The 16,356-nt window shown below is 53.5% G+C and overlaps 1 protein-coding gene, 2 long non-coding RNA genes, 1 other non-coding gene and 1 pseudogene across 5 annotated transcripts; 3 read left to right on the top strand and 2 right to left on the bottom strand.

Annotated features, from left to right (window-relative positions):
* Positions 1-4,826: 4,826 nt before the first annotated feature.
* On the top strand, positions 4,827-6,585 carry LOC145513053 (uncharacterized). The gene is made up of 2 exons (XR_014059080.1): positions 4,827-5,374; positions 6,383-6,585. It is a non-coding gene; the product is annotated as an uncharacterized LOC145513053 (long non-coding RNA).
* Positions 6,586-7,394: 809 nt separating this feature from the next.
* Positions 7,395-9,586, bottom strand: RPL13 (ribosomal protein L13). Its single transcript, XM_081508154.1, has 6 exons — positions 9,559-9,586; positions 9,263-9,383; positions 9,017-9,158; positions 8,643-8,816; positions 8,110-8,166; positions 7,395-7,582 (listed from the first exon to the last, which is right to left on the bottom strand). The coding sequence occupies exons 2-6, from the start codon at positions 9,364-9,366 to the stop codon at positions 7,424-7,426; spliced, it is 636 nt and encodes a 211-aa protein (XP_081364280.1). The 5' UTR covers positions 9,367-9,383; positions 9,559-9,586; the 3' UTR covers positions 7,395-7,423.
* On the bottom strand, positions 8,872-8,955 carry LOC145515976 (small nucleolar RNA MBII-202). The gene has a single exon (XR_014061167.1). It is a non-coding gene; the product is annotated as a small nucleolar RNA MBII-202 (small nucleolar RNA).
* A 121-nt stretch (positions 9,587-9,707) lies between the features above and the next one.
* Positions 9,708-14,204, top strand: LOC145513055 (uncharacterized). Its single transcript, XR_014059082.1, has 2 exons — positions 9,708-10,173; positions 13,687-14,204. It is a non-coding gene; the product is annotated as an uncharacterized LOC145513055 (long non-coding RNA).
* A 49-nt stretch (positions 14,205-14,253) lies between these two features.
* Positions 14,254-15,067, top strand: LOC145513052 (coiled-coil-helix-coiled-coil-helix domain-containing protein 2 pseudogene; annotated as a pseudogene). The gene has a single exon (XR_014059079.1). The product of XR_014059079.1 is annotated as a coiled-coil-helix-coiled-coil-helix domain-containing protein 2 pseudogene (transcript).
* Positions 15,068-16,356: the final 1,289 nt, after the last annotated feature.

The raw sequence follows: 16,356 nt of genomic DNA on the forward strand, positions 1-16,356 counted from the left end.
GGGCCCTCCCAGGATGACCAGACCCTCAAGGGGCCCCCTGAGTGGAGACCTGCTCAAGTCAGGAGGCTCTCTGCTGGCCTGGGCATGGGCCCCAGGTCCCGGCAGGCTGTCCCCCTAAGCCAGGGCCCAGCAGAGGCCCAGTTTAGCACCAAATCCACACATCTCCCCATCCCTCAGACCCCAACCCTAGGCCTTGCTGCGTTTAGTGAGGCATCACTTCAGTCAGCAAGCATGTGGTGGGCGCCCCCTGTGTGCTGGGCGCCTCCTGTGTGCCAGGTGCCTTGCGGCTGGGACTGGACACAGGAAGAATGGGTCTGCCTTCCTAGAGCCTGTTGTCCAAGAGCCATTACAACCCCTGCTGTCCTGGGGGTGTCTACACTGAGGGTCAGGGTCTGGGGTCCTTTCACATGTATCTGCTGCACTCGAATCAGAACAAGCCTGGGCTCCTTGGGAGGGGCCCCTCTCGTTCTGAGCTTCACCCCCACCTTGCACCACCCTGTGCTTGCACTGAAGCTGTGCAGAAGAGGTGTTTGGTGGAGGCAGAAGCCACCTCCCAGTCCATTCTCTTTGCCAGTTTCTGCCTAAAAATAGTGCACAGACCTGGCCAAATGCCACGGTGGGAGACAGGAAGGGGGTTTAAGGTGAAACGGGACCCAAGGGCCAGGGGAACAGGCACAAAGGCCAGGTCTCGGGCACACTGGGCTGTTGTGAGCTCGGGCTGAGCCTTGGTCACCAGGACTCCAGAAGATCCTGGGGTTGGAAGCCCCACCAACAACAGGACAAAGATGCTGCCCAGGCGGAGGTGGAAAGTGGAAGGTTGCGTCCCAGGCTCAGAGGAGGGTTTTCCACAGGTGTGATGCAGGGGACAGCATCCTTGGCAGTGGGATACAGGCTTACACCCCAGGAGTGCCTGCAAGGCAAAGATCTTGCGCTCAACTTGCAGGAAAGGGGAATTCTTTGCAGGCCAATCTGGTGCCTCCTTCTGCCGCCTCAAGCCTCCATGTCCCCTCTCCTAGAAGCTGGCCCAGGTCCCAATAGCTTCAGAAACCAGCCATTGAGAGGGCCGGCTTCTCTCAGACAGTTACCAGCCTGGAGCCACTCTGGGCCTTCCAATTCCTGCATCTTTCCTGGCCTGGCTTCCCAGAGTCCGTGTTTGTAGCCCATCAGCTGTGCTCTTGGGCTCATGGGAGCTTGCTGGCTTGCAGGGCCCCAGTTCCTCTTGCACTCTGGCCAAGGCTTCTGGCCTCTCTGAGTTTTATGGGATTAAGAATGCAAAACCCCAGGAGGGTGGAGGCTCAGATGGGCACCCAGCCCCACATTGGCATGCCCAGAGGCTCAGGGTCAGCCTTGGGAACTTCCCTGGGACCTCTTCCCTGCCAGCCCTGAGGACAGCTCTTTCCAATTCATGTGTTCATGCTAACTGCAATGTGGTAGCTACTAACCTACTGCAGCCCCATTTCGCAGACTAGGAGGGGCTGCCCAGCCCACCAATAGGAGAATAGGGCTTATACCCAGCCACAGTCCAACTCTTAACCATCACACACAGCACCACAGTAACTTCGTATTTCCTTCCACCCCTGGGGGAGAGGGGGAAGAGAATTGAGAGTTTGGGGATTCAAGTCTCTGAGGTCCAGAGATTTTAATGGACCCACTGCGGTCTCTGCTTCCCTGGTGGCTCAATGGTAAATAATCCACCTGCCAAGCAGGAGACACGAGTTCAATCCCTGAGTTGGGAAGATACCCTGGAGAAGGAAATGGCAACCCACTCCAGTATTCTTGCCTGGAAAATCCCATGGACAGAAGAGCCTGGTGGGCAACAGTCCATGGGGTTGCAGAAGAGTCGAAAATGCCTTAGCAATAAACAACAACAACTGGGGTCTCTGCTGCAGCCTCACAGCAACAGGCCCCTCCCTGCCTTGCGGAGTGACCCTAGGCTCAGCTCCGGAGCTGACCTGGAGAGGAGGCAGGCAGGGCAGCTCCATGCAGCACTAATGGAGATTCTCCAGAGCCCAAAAGAGGCCGCTGGGCTGCAGGATCCACCTGCCCCTCCTCACCCAGCAGCCCACAAAGGCCTCAGGGACAGGGGAGGGCCCGGAAGGTGGGGGGGCGAGAGCTCAGGCTGCCAGACGCAGGAAGTGAGATCCCCACCTTCATATATTCTGTTGTTACTGCTGTACAGGAAATAATAACACATGTTCCTTGTTGAAAAGTTAAAAAATGTAGATAAGCAATTTAAAAAAAATGGAAATTCTAGCACCCAGGCAGAAACACTGTTAACACTTTGATGTTTATCCCTCCAGATTTTTTTTCCACGCAAATCTGTTTGTATTAGTTTTTATAAGCTGCTTCCCACCCTTAGGGCCCTTCCTGCATGTGGCTCCTCAGACCGCAGGCATGGGGACTCTCTGCTCCACCTGACAGCTGAGTTCCTGGGCCTAGCACTGTGCCCGGCACACAGTAGGTATTCAGTAAATGTTCAAAGAGGTTCAAAGAGGTACTCGATGTTCCTGTGTGCAGTTTAGTAACTGCTTTTTTTTACATTGTATCGCCGTCTTTCATGCCATTGACTGTGTTGCCCCAAAACTCGTATGTTGAAATCCTGACCCCCAATGTGGTGGCATTAGGAGGTGGGTCTTGGGAGGTGCTTAGGTCATGAGAGTGGAGCCCCACTGCCTTTATAACTTGGACCCTAGAGCACTCCCTCACCCCTCTGCCATGTGTGAACCAGACACCAAATCTGCTAGCACCTTGACTGATCTTGGAGTCAGCCTCCAGAGCTGTGAGAACTCAGTATCTGGTGTTTATAAGTCCCCTGCCCCTCCGCCGCCGCCTGCCCCTCGTCCCCTGTCTATGGTGTTTCTGTTCTGGCAGCCTGAAGGGACACTCTACCTCGATAAGCTGAGACCGACAGCAAGGGGCTGGGGCACTGCAACCCCTGAGGCAAGTCTGGAAGCCACTGAGTTGCAACTAGAGTTTTACTGGAGCATGGCCATCCTGTGTGTTCACGGGTGGCCTGAAGCCAGCTTTGCCCTGCAAGAGCAGAGGGATATTCTGTGGCCTGGAAAGCCTGAAATACTCACCATCTGGTCCTTTAGGAAATGGTCTGCTGCGTGCATCTCCTTACCTGCCCACCCTGGGTGCTCAGAGGGGGCATCTGAGGGGGCCAGCGGGGCAGAAGTGACCCTTCCTCATGTATTTAACTAACTACATGCTGAAGCTGAAGCTCCAATACTTTGGCCACCTGATGCAAAGAGCTGACTCATTGGAAAAGACTTTGATGCTAGGAAAGATTGAGGGCAGCAGAAGGGGGCGACAGAGGACGAGATGGTTGAATGGGATCACCAAGTCAATGGATATGAATTTGCGCAAAGTCCAGGAGATAGTGAAGGACTGGGAAGCCTGGCGTGCTCCAGTCCATGGGGTCACAGAGTTGGACACGACTTAGCGACTGAACAATAACAATCTCTATCTCTTTAAGTGCTTCCACATCACTAATTTTTGGAGCAACAATAAAGCATCCTTGTTTTAGACAACTTGCTACTCAAGCCACAGAGCCCTGCTCGCACTGGCTCCCCACCACTGGCCAGCTCCTACTCACCCTTTGAAGCCTGGCTGAACATGCTCCACCCCCAGCACTGGCTCTGAGCTTCTGGGAATTCACCCCCTCAGCATCAGATGGGTTGCCTGGAGCAAGTGCCAGAAAGCTCAGCCCCTCGGGAGGGGAGGAGAGCTATGTCCAGGCTGTGTGCAAGTGACGCACTGCTCAGGCGAGGCCATCTCCACACCCTCCACCTTGTCCTCCCCAGGGCCCAGTGGGCTTGTTCCGGAGGCTCTGGAAGGCACGCTCAAACTGTCTAAGGTTGCAAGAATGGGAGGTGGTGGGGCTAACAAGGCTTCCACAAGCTTACACTTGTGGGCTGGGTGGTTCTTTGACTAACCTAGAAAGGTCACTTTATCTCAGAACCCCTGCTGTCAGAACTGGACTATTTTCCTACAGGATTTGGCATTTCTCGTTGTTCAGTTGCTCAGTTGTGTCCAACTCTTTACCACCCCATGGACTGGAGCATGCCAGGCTTCCCTGTCCTTCACCAACTCCCGGAGCTTGCTCACTCATGTCCATTGTCTTGGTGATGCCACCCAACCATCTTGTCCTCTGTCGTTCCCCTTCTCCTGCCTTCCCAGCATCAGGGTCAGCTCTTTGCATTAGGTGGCCAAAGTATTGGAGCTTCAGCATCAGTCCTTCCAATGAATACTCAGGATTGATTTCCTTTACGATTGAATGGTTGGATCTCCTTGCAGTCCAAGGGACTCTCAAGTCTTCTCCAACACCACAGTTCAAAAGCATCAATTCTTTGGCACTCAGCCTTCTTTATGGTCCAACTCCCATATCCATACATGACTACTGGAAAAACCATAGCTTTGACTCTACAGCATTTCTTTTACTTATTAATGGCTGCACCAAGTCTTAACTGTGGCACATGGGATCTGTAGTTGCAGCATGTGGCAGAGTTTCCTAACCAGGGATGGACCCCAAGCCCCTTGCATTGGGAGCATGGAGTCTTAGCCACTGGACCACAGGGAAGTCTTTCACTTTTAAAAATGAGACAGGTGAGCCCAGAGAGCTGCTGTCCCAGAAAAGCAGAGGATGCCACACATAAGTACACACATGTGCACATTATCACACACGGCAAACATATTTTGTCCCACCCACCCACACACTAACCACACACATGCTCACATCAAAGAGAGACAGATACAGTGAGACACAAGCATACACGCAGTCACAACTGAGCGTGCTGAGATGCAGGCATTCCACCAGAGGCAGCACTGGGGGGACCGGGTGAGGCGGGGTGGGGGGGGACTCCCTCTTCCATTATTTTCTCAACCCTTCTCCAAAGACATGTCCGTCATTTTGGTACCTTCCCACAATCAGCCCCCAGCCTCCACCCCTCCCTCCAGGTGTCTGCTGCCCACTCTGCAAACAGCTGGTCTGAACAGTGTCACTGCCAAGGCTCAGAGAGGGGGATGGCCTTTGTGAGGTCACACGGCAGTGGGACTCTACCCAGACCCCACTCCCTACCCAGAACCCAGTTCTCTCACCTCCCTTGACCTTCCAGGCCCATGTGTCTCCAGGGCACAGAGGACTATAGGGCATTGGAGTGCCTGTGGTTGGCTAGGACGCCTGAGCTCCTCCACTATTAGCTTGGTCCTTGCAGCCCCTGTGAACCTGCCCAGGGCCAGCTGGAGCACATGACACTGTCCAGGATGAGCTGCCCTGCTTCTCGGCTCCCCTGACCAGGAGTCCCTCTGTGGCCTTACCCTGGGCATCTGATACTGATACTGCTGCTTCCAGGATGGTAACCTGCTTCACTGGGTGAGTGAGATCTCGGCACCTTTTAACCCAATCTCAGTGTGCTACTTCGCTTATTCAGACAAGCTGCAGGGTCCAGCCCACACTTAAGGGACAGGACAGACACACGACGGTGAACCAGTCAACCAGTGACTAGGGCAGCAGGGGGACACCCTTGTGCTTCCAGTCCCCACAACGAGGGCAGCATGAGCCAGGGAGTCAGGCAGCAGCAGCGTCCACGCGGTGGGTAACTCCAGGTGACAAAGACTTGGTTTTGTACCTGACTCACGTGAGGGCTTTGAAGATATTCTTGGTGAAGCCGCCTGGATGGTGCTCACAGCCCCTCCGCCCTCAGTCCCTTTGAACCGTGACCCAGTTTTGCCTCCTCCTCCCTAGGAAGCACTATCCTTCCTGGTTAACTTTTCAAAGAGGCAGTAACTAACCATGCACTGTGTTTCATACACTTGCAACTGGGGCTTAAAAAGGAAGGGAGCCCAGCTGAGGCACCAGAGCTGGAGGGTGGCAGGACCAAGGTCTAACACAGCTTCCCACTGCCCCACGGGCGATCCCAAGAAAGCCCTGAACCTTTCCCAGGAGGGTGGGCCCAAAGAATCTGGAAGATCAGCCCTCCCCTAATGGTCTGCAGCAGGCCCTTCACCAGCTCTCCTGTAGCCTCATGACTGTGGCCAGTCACCACTACAAGCCAAGGCTGATATGTGCTCACACACTGGAGAGCCAGCCATAACTCCAGTTTTGTGTTGACTTTGTGGCACTAAGACTGTTTTGGTTACTGCTGTGTTCCTGGGACACAGTGGGTGCTCAACGCCTGAGTGCCTATTCTCCATCCTGATAACTCCCTGCATTATCACTTTCTAACTTCTCCACCCAGCATCTGCTTGTCATCAGCTTCTATGGTCCCCAGGATGGTCAATGCCAGGCTGGCCCTGTGTTAGAGCTCACTCCTTGTCCTCTGGTCTGCTTCTAAGCAGCTGAGGCAGCAAAAAAGAAATACTGACACTGGTAAATTTCTAGAACCGGGCACAAACCACGGTGGATTGAGGCGAAAACTGGAGAAGGGAGGTCACAGCTTCTCACTGATTCTCCTTACATCTGGATCTTTTATGAAACAAAGACCTTATCTTCCCCCTGTGACACCCTGAAAGCACACAAGAAAAATAGCAAGTGCAACCACCTATGTGAGACCTAAATAAAGGAGGACCATCAGCTCTTTTGCATAGGTGTCCCTTAGTCTGCTCTTTGGCTTGAACACCCCTGGTGGCTCAGACAGTAAAGAGTCCCCCTGCAAAGAAGGAGACCGTAGATCAGGAAGATCCCCTGGAAAAGGGAATGTCTACCCATCCCAGTTTTCTTGCCTGGAGAATCCCATGGACAGAGGAACTTGGCGGGCTATAGCCCATGGGGTCACAATGAGTTAGACATGACTGAGCAACTAACAACTTAAAGGGGTACCAAAAAAAAAAGCTTAAAGTCTAAAATGACTATAGTTTCCCTGTAAACTACAATTTGAATCAACTGGAAATTAGGATAAATTTGGGCTCCAACAGGAAGGCAGTCACCTGATCTGGGGGAGCTTCCTAACTTCTCACCAGGACCCCAACACAGAGCAAATGGAACCAGTGCCTCAGGCCATCCAGAGGCAGCACCCCACGAGCCCTCTTTCATGGATGTACCATGAAGCTTCAATCCCCAGGCCTCCACACCAGCTGACCCTTGACAGGTTATGAATTTTCAATATACTGAATGTACACATTAAATCAATACTTTATAAACTGTCAGCTTTAGATGTGAAAATAGTATTTTAATAGTCTTCCAAACTATATGAAGCTGTCAATAACAGGAACACACAGCACCTGCTGGGCTGGAGGGTCCAGACAAGAACAGTCACTAAGCACAAGGCTCCCAGGCACCAAAGCTGCTTCCCTCACAGCTCTGTTGTGAGGAAGGTCAGACACACCCCAGGTCCCCCTCGAGAAGGCCCCCCCAGACCCTGGCTCCTTACACAACGAAGGTCATATGGACATTGTAGGTTTATAATAAGTTGCCAACAGCACTTTATTTTTTCTTTTCAACATCTTGTTCTGCGGCTTCCTTGGCCCTTTTTGCCCGGATGCCAAAGAGCCGGGCGTTGGCACGGGCCATGCGGAGACTGGCAAATGCTTTAAAGTTCTTCTCCTCCTCTGTGATGACTCTGGCTTTCTCCTTCTTATAGACCTAGAAGGGAGCCCAGTGAACTGTCAGCAAACTGAGAGGCCTTGGAGGGGAATCTGCCCACCAGAGAAAAGCTACACAGAGGCCACCAGGAAGTTAAGACAGCACCCCCTTGGTTGAAAGCAACCCCAAACTCAGAACCTAGTGCCCAAATCATGTGAAGGGTGGGTGGGGCTTGGATACAAGGTGGGTGTAGGGATTCAAGCCCACCCCATCCCCCACTCCCAGGAGGCTCAAGGGCCTTGTCAATTGCTGGTCAGGCTATAGGATCACCAAACATGCATGGAGAGCTGCCTCCAGCCTGGGCTTCCCAAACATCAAGGAGTGGAAAGGACCCTACAGAGAGGGTAACAAGTGAGGACAACAAAGCTTTCCTCAAGAAGCCCATCTGTTTGGATGCAGGCGCCTCTCCTCAGGGCAGAAGGAAGGTCTTTCACAAACCAGTAAATCTCAACATGGGCCCCAGCTGCCACACAGAATCCCTCCAACCCGACCCCCAGATCCATTGTTTTCCCAACATGCCCACTTACGTTCCGTATGGGCATAACAGGTCCGGTCAGCTGAGTGGCCAGTTTGAGCTCTTCAGCCTGTTTGTCAATGAGAAGGGACTCAAGTGAGTTTAGCTTATCTCCCAAGGAGCCCCAAACTTGTCACCCCTGGCCAAGTGCTTGTGGATTCCTGCCCGATCGAGTCACGGCAGGCAGGGTCAGATGAGAGTCACCCACGCGTGAACCAGGGATGCAGGGAGAGTGACTGCCAGCAACCCATATAGATGGGCACTGCTGACCTCATACAAAGATTACTAACACGCAGCACACTTTCAATTTTAACAAAGCTGGCTCCTAGTCCAGCCCTTAGTGAATCTTGGCATTTCAGGCAATTAGTTTGAGGCTCCTCAGAGGCGTTCTCCCCCATTATGTATCTTCTCTCCACTACTCTGCATGGCAACCCTGCTTTAGATAGGAAGCTGCAGACAAGTACTTTGTCCTTGCAGCCCAGCTAGACCCACAGTGAGACCTCCACACCCTCACCCCGCTGGCTGCTGTGGGAGCCGGGTACTCACAGAGCTGTCTCCCTTCTTGGGGGCTGAGGGCTTCCTGGGGAACAGGATAAGCTTGGAGCGGTACTCCTTGAGCCGCTGCACGTTGGTCTGCAGGGACTCCGTGCACTTGTTCCGCCGCCTCGGGTCCACCGAGATCCCAATGGTCCGGGCCACCTTCTTGTGGATGCCGGCCACCTGCCCCGACAGAAACAGCTGAAGCCCCGAGAATCCCCTGGCCCCCACCGCCTACACCAGGAGGGCCCGGCCGTCAGATGGAAAAGGGTTCAAATGCACTTTCATCATGGCAGTGCAGCGATTCCGGAGAATGTCATCACTTGGCTGTGTGCCACGAGGAACCACCAGTGGGGCTCAGGACACGGGCTGGCGACACTCACCCTAAGCTCCTCCAGGCTGAAGCCCCTGCCGGCGCGAACCTTCGTGTGGTACCTGACCGTCGGGCATCTAACCACCGGCCGGAGAGGACCGGACGCGGGGCGCGGGGCGATGCGGCGCGCTTTGGCCTGCCGGGCCTTGCGTCTGCGCAGAGAGAAGCCGAGCGGGGGTCACTGTCCGCCTTCCCGCAGCGGGCCGGGCGCGCGGAAGAAGGGACGGAAGGGGCGCGCTCGCTCCCGGTCGCTCACCTACGGATCTTGCGAGCCGGCTGGTTGAACCACGTGGCCACGCGCCGCTGCCAGTCCTTGTGGAAGTGGGGCTTCAGGATCATGCCATTCCGGCTGGGCGCCATAGCTGCGGCCGAAAGGCCTGGGGAGCGGGTAAGACGGGGAGCGAGTTAGGCCCGGGGGCAGAGTCCCGTCGGCGTGCGCACAGAGCACGGGCCAAGGCCCGACACCGCTGGCGATGGGTGGACCCCGGGGACGACAGATGGAGCCAGATGGGATCGGATAACAACGATGGCGCCGAGCTCCCAAACACTCACCTCCTCCGAGGGCTGACGGCCGTGAAAGGAGGAAGTGCCCCAGAGAACCCTGGGATGGTGGTGAGCCCAGCCAATCAGAAGCGTCGGAGCGTTGTGCCCAATCAGAGCCAGGGCCACAGAGTGACGTCCATACCTTCCCGGCAGCCCTCGCGGCGCGGACAGGTACGGTGCTGCGTTGTCGGCGGTCTTGTGGTTCCTTCTGCGGGAACAGCGGTTGTCTGGGTGTGGTGAATCTCTGGCCTGCCAGCCTGCTAGTGCGCCATTGGAGGCCTCGCTCTCCGTCTCGCAAGCTGCTAGCCGCCGCGTGGAGCCCGCTAACCCTCCTTGTGGGCAGAGCGCGCACTTAGGAGCAGGCTTCCAGAGCACCCCGACCGTGTTCCCCGGAGCCGGGGCGCGCAGAAGTCTGTGGTCGGGCCGCTGGTGGCGAGTAGCCCACAGAGTGTGGAACTAGGAACCATGGCCGGCTGCGGGTGTCCCGCGCTCCGCTGTGCACACTGCCTTCCACGCAGATGAGCATCGTAAAAACACCGAATAGCCAGGCAAGCGTCCGCCTCCTGGACCCTGCGTCTACTGTCCCCGGGTCAGCCTGGGACGACGCCAACACATCTGCCATCTGTAAGCCTTTGCGCCCAGCAGCCGCGTTCCTTTCCTACCCTCCCGCCAACCTCCAAACTTTCTCTCGCGAAACCTGATCACCGTTTTAAGAATTTCATGACTCAAAATGAGAAATTCGGAGGCCTGTATCCTGCACTGAGTAAACGGGTAGCTGATAATGATGCTGATAGCTTTGTGCCCTCTTAAGACACCCTTGGGTACTAGAAAAATCAGGTTGGGGCGCAGTGAGGAATTACAAGGTTACGGTAGGGAAGACGGAACACGTTAAGGGCAGAGGAGGCGAGTAACACAAGTGCCAAGGCTGTGGGGAAGGTTGGAGCTCTGACACCTAGTCGGTGTGTGCTCAGCTCTGAAGGAAATCAACCCTGAATACTCATTGGAAGGACTGGTGCTGAAGCTGAAACTCCAATACTTTGAGCACCTGATGTGAAAAGCCAACTCATTGGAAAAGACCCTGATGCTGGGAAAGATTGAGGGCAGGAGGAGAAGGGGGCAACAGAGGACCAGATGGCTGGATGGCATCACCGATTCAATGGACATGAGTTTGAGCAAACTCAGGGAGATAGTAAAAGACAGGGAAGCCTGGCGTGCTGCAGTCCATGAGGTGGCAGAGTCAGAGGCAACTGAGCGACTGAACAACAGCAGCAGCTGTGAAGCAAGGGCAATACCAGCCTTGCTTTGCTGACAGTTGTTAGCAAATGCAAGAAAGCTCTTCTCAGTAAACTTGGAAGTGGTGCTTATCTCTGATGATAGGGTCATATTTAAAATCTCTAGCCTTTCACAGGAGAAGGCAGTGGCACCCCACTCCAGTACTCTTGCCTGGAAAATCCCATGGATGGAGGAGCCTGGTAGGCTGCAGTCCATGGGTTCGCTAAGAGTCGGACACGACTGAGCGACTTCACTTTCACTTTTCCCTTTCATGCACTGGAGAAGGAAATGGCAACCCACTCCAGTATTCTTGCCTGGAGAATCCCAGGGACGGCAGAGCCTGGTGGCTGCCGTCTATGGGGTCGCACAGAGTCGGACACGACTGAAGCGACTTAGCAGCAGCAGCAGCCTTTCACAGACACAGACGGCTAAACTGGAAGGTCAACGACCCAGAGGAAAGTGATTTTGGAGTTGGCTAGTATATTAATAGAATCTTTGTACTAGATTTGAGACTTGGGGCATGTGATTGGTGTGAAATGGGAGGAGCCACTGGGGGGCCTGTTAGGCCTCAGAACAAAGCACAGTGCCCAGCTCTTGGTAAGTCAAGGTCACACCACTTTGTTTCCAGGTGACAGGGTAGGAGCCAGGGTGGGGAAGGCAGTGCACCAGAGAAGGAAGGGAGAGAGTGAGAGATTGTCCACCTCGGAAATTATTTTCTCCAGTGAAACTGAACCCACACTCCATTCTGGCAGCAGAGTCTGTGTAAAATATGTTTGCTGAAGAAATACTTGTGTTGGCCTGGGGTTTATTTCTTCAGACACAAGTAAATGTTAGCCCGCACCTTCCATGTCTTTTTTTTTAACTAAAGATTTATTTATTTATTATTTTACTTTATTTTTGGCTGTACTAGGTCTTTTTGGCTGCACAAGGGCTTTCTCTAGTTGCAGTGCTCCAGCTCTAAATGCCCAGGGATGGAACTGTGTCCCCTGCAGTCGGATTCTTAACCACTGGAGCACCAGGCAGTACCCCGTGTCTTTTTGAGACACTATTCAGTGATCTTGCCATGGATCCTTCTCATCGAGAACACAGTCCCCACCCTCTTCTCTTTCTGGACACACCCACAGACTCGTGTAGCTCGTCTGCTCATAGTCAGGGTGCTGCCGGGGTACCGGGGGAAGATTTGAAGTCTGGAGTTAATGGTGAGAAGGTGAAGCTGTAGCTTGAGGACCTCAGTCTCCTGCACACAGCCCAGCAACCCAACACAATTTTTTGACACCTGAGTAGTTCACACTTGCGTACTTAGGGAACATGCAGAACAGCAAGGCCAGAGGCTCACACGTGACTGCTGAGAGCCTGCTGAGCTTCCCGGTTGGGAAGACTGAAGAAGTGAGCAGGAGTCCTTCTGACGCAAACACTCGTTTACTGAAGGTCGTAAAAGTCTTCAGCTACAGGACAAGCCCCTGCCCACTTGTCACAGAACTCTATGGCACAACTCTGCCAAGGGGCTTTTGTCCCAGTATGGAGCCTGCAAGGGCCACTGAAAGGACTGGCCAGTGGCCTTGGACTCAGTGCTTACTGGGCACAAGGTTTCTGGAGAAGCACCTGGAGGGGTGGGGTACACATGGCCTCCCAGAATTTCCTTGTAATTGTGCTCCAGTTACTCACAGAGGGGCCTGCTTGCCCCACACCTTCATCTGACTGGCCCCCTCCACCTGGTGCTTCAGGGTCGACCTCAGAGACAGTCAACACTACCTCCTAGAGCCCTTTGACACACAGTCTTGATTTTTTTTTAATTTTTAATTTTTGGCTGCACTGGGTCTTCGTTGCTGCATGCGGGCTTTCTCTAGATGCAGTGAGCAGGGTTCGCCTTGCTGTGGCTTCCTTGTTGTGGAGCACGGACTCTAGGGTGTGCGGGCTCAGTAGTTGCGGCTCCTGGGCTCTAAATCACAGGCTCAGTAGTTGTGGCACATGGGCTTAGCTGCTCTGTGGCATGTGGTGTCGTCCTGTATCAGGGATCAAACCTGTGTCCCCTGCATTGACAGATGGATTCCTAATCATGGGGCCACCAGGAAAGGCCCACAGTCTTGATTTTAAAAGTTAATCTCAAGAAATTCCCTGGGGATTCAGTGGTTAGGATTCTGTGCTTTCACTGTTGAGGGCCTGGCTGGGTTCAGTCTCTAGTCGGGGAATTAAGATCCCACAAGCCGTGCAGTGCAGCCAAAATAATAACGATGTGTGTGTGCCAAGTCGCTCAGTCATGTCTGACTCTTTGTGACGTTGTGGACTGTAGTCCACCAGGCTCCCCTGTCCATGGGATTCTCTAGCCAAGAATACTGGAGTGAGTTGCTATATCCTCCTCCAGGGGATCTTCCCAACCCAGGAATCAAACCCACGTCTCCCTCATTGGCAGGCATATTCTTTACCACTAGCGCCATCTGGGAAGCCCAATAATAATGATAATTAATTTAAAACATTAACCTCATAGCAGCAATGTGTTTTTATTGTTTTGACACACAAAAAAAGTCATGTTCCTATAGCAGTTTGCAGAAACTAGCACACTAACAGTGTCCTCAATGTGGACCATCGGTTGAATTAGGAAAAGCAGGAGCCTAATAACTCAGTAGGGACAGGTTGATGTTAGTGCTTCACCACAGAACTCAACCATCTGGCCTCTTAACTCTTCAGTCAGTTCAGTCGCTCAGTCGTGTCCGACTCTGCCACTCCATGGGCTGCAGCATGCCAGGATTCCCTGTCCATCACCAACTCCCAGAGCTTACTCAAACTCCTGTCCATCCAGTCTGTGATGCCATTCAACCATCTCATCTTCTATTGTCCCCTTCTCCTCCTGCCTTCAATCTTTCCCAGCATCAGAGTCTTCCAGTGAGTCAGCTCTTCATATCAGGTGGCCAAAGTACTGGAGCTTCAGCTTCAGCACCAGTCCTTCCAATGAATATTCAGTGTTGATTTCCTTTAGAATTGACTGGTTTGATCTCCTTGCAGTCCAAGGGACTCGCAAGAGTCTTCTCCAACACTACGGTTCAAAAGCATCAATTCTTTGGTGCTCAGCTTTCTTTATGGTCCAGCTCTCACATCCATCAAAGCCTATATGTAAACCTGATAAGAGGCTGGGAGATTGCTGTAATATGAGGACCACCTCATGTCAGTGACCACCTGGTAGTGTGTTACTGTAACACAGATGTCTTATATGAAAGTTGCTAAGAGAGTGGATCTTGAGAGTAGTCATCACAAGAAAATTTTCTGTGACTGTGTATGGTGACAAATGTTAATTGTGATCATCTCCCAGTACATACAAATATGAACCACTGTCTTGTACACCTGGCACTAATACGATGGACTTCAACAAAAAATTTTAAAAACAAAAAGTGTAGGCTCTCGCTCTTCGCAGAATCCGGCAGGGTCTTCGAGTCTCCCGCCTGTCGACGTCGCTTAGCAGAGCAGTCAAGATGCCTCGTGGAAGCCGAAGCCGCACTTCCCGCGTGGCCCCTCCTGCCAGCCGCGCACCTCAGATGAGAGCAGCACTCAGACCAGCGCCTGCAGCTCAGCCACCAGCAGTGGCTCCACCATCTGCCGTTGGCTCCCCTGCTGCTGCTCCCCGGCAGCCAGGTCTGATGGCCCAGATGGCAACCACTGCTGCTGGCGTGGCTGTGGGTTCTGCCGTCGGCCACACTCTGGGTCACGCCATCACTGGGGGCTTCGGTGGAGGAAGCAGTGCTGAACCGTCAAGGCCTGACATCACTTACCAGGAGCCTCAGGGAACCCAGCCGGCACAACTGCAGCAGAATGGCCCCTGCTTCTATGAGGTGAAACAGTTTTTGGAGTGTGCCCAGAGCCAGGGTGACCTTAAACTTTGCGAGGGTTTCAGCGAGGTGCTGAAACGGTGCAGATTGGCCAATGGATTAGCTTAATCAAGAAGTTCCAGTTGAAGACATGAAAAATCACCTCTCGTGACCATGTTGATTTAGCATTTAAGATATAATTAGTAGTGAAGATGTGAAGTGTGAGACCACCCGTTAAACCTCTCCTTAATCATTAATAGCTTTAGTGTTTCACAATTGCAGTGGAAGAGGGCATTGTCACTATATAGAAGTTCATTGAGATGGTATTGAGTTTGGGATTGGGCAGAAGAGGCAGTTGTGGCCTCTTAAGCGTGCTTTTCTGATGTTATTGTTTGTGAATTAGAATAAAGTGATTTTATTTCTAAAAAAAAAAAAAAGTGTAACAAAAAAATTGTGTTTATTTGAGCATAGATCAGATTGGAAAACAGCTTGCAGTATGATGTGAGAACTCTTTAAGTTAATTCTTCCAATATTCTTTCCTGGTCTTCTGGGCTCTGATGTGTTAAATGTATGTTCATTTAATGTCTGTCTCAGTAAGGAGCCCTTACACACCTGACTCCGAGACAGTTCCAGAAACTGCAGTAAGGCACGCCATACCCGCTCTGCTGGGCAGAGTAGGTTACCGAGTAGTCTGGCTGCTCTGGCGGCCATGAGCTGCTGTGGGAGAACCTCTTCACCCCCAGGAACCCTTAGGGAGGCGTGAGAAGTAGCAGAGGCAGCTGAGGCCCCACTCCCATGACTCTCCCCAAGTGCTGTGTCTTAAGCACCAGGAGGTCACCTGTGACACCTCATTTCTGTACATCAGAGCACTGTCCATCGGCCTCCCCTTGCTGGGTTCCCGTGAGCCCACTCCATGGCCAGCCCTGGGAAGGCAGGCTGCACTTCCTCCACTACAGTGAGGTGCCCCTCTTCACCCCACTTAACAGCCTATTCCTGACCAAGAGTGACCAGACACTGGCCGTTTTAATGGTAAAGTACAAGGGGTTGAGCTCGGCCATGTCCCAGTGAGGTCAGAGGGGCCCAACCCTCCTAACTCCAGGCTGTCTTCAGGAATGAAACAGGATGGGGCAGAGGCAAGGCCTCAGGGCCCCTCCTTGGGTGGGCACCTGCACCTGCCCTGCCCCTGTGCTTCCTTGGGGCACTGGGCGTGGGGGCGGCTCCAGGCACTGCGCAGAGAAGGGGAAGTAACAATAACAAGCAGCAGGTCGTGTCACAGGGGACTAGGGCCCTGAGTGCACCTTGTCCATCTATTCCCCCTGCTGCCGCTCAGACTCCTAGAGAAGGGAGCTGGTTCCTGCACAGCTGACCTCTCACCCTGCAGACATGGGATCCCTGATCCAGGACACCATCAGGGCAGAGCTGACCACACAGGAGCACAGGCTTCCCTCCCCACCCCCTAGACGTCCCCCAGGGGCCCGCGTCCACACAGCAGGAGGTGGCCATGCCTTACTCCTCCAGGCCCAGCGCCTGCCCCTGACTGTGACCGCTGACCAGCGAGCCCAGGACAGGGCCCCACAGAGGATAGGCAGCAAGGGGCTCAGAGGCCCTTCCTGTGCAGAGCTGGGAATATTCTGACCAGGTCTCAGGCCAGGAGGAGCCTCAAACTGTGAAACTGTCCAGATGCCTCAAGAGATGGGGCCACTCCACGTGCACCTGTGAAGAGCACAGGTGACCTTTC

The sequence above is a fragment of the Giraffa tippelskirchi genome, chromosome 7 (assembly GCF_054371585.1).
Source record: "Giraffa tippelskirchi isolate mGirTip1 chromosome 7, T2T-mGirTip1v1.2.pri, whole genome shotgun sequence".
NCBI classification, from domain to species: Eukaryota; Metazoa; Chordata; class Mammalia; order Artiodactyla; family Giraffidae; genus Giraffa; species Giraffa tippelskirchi.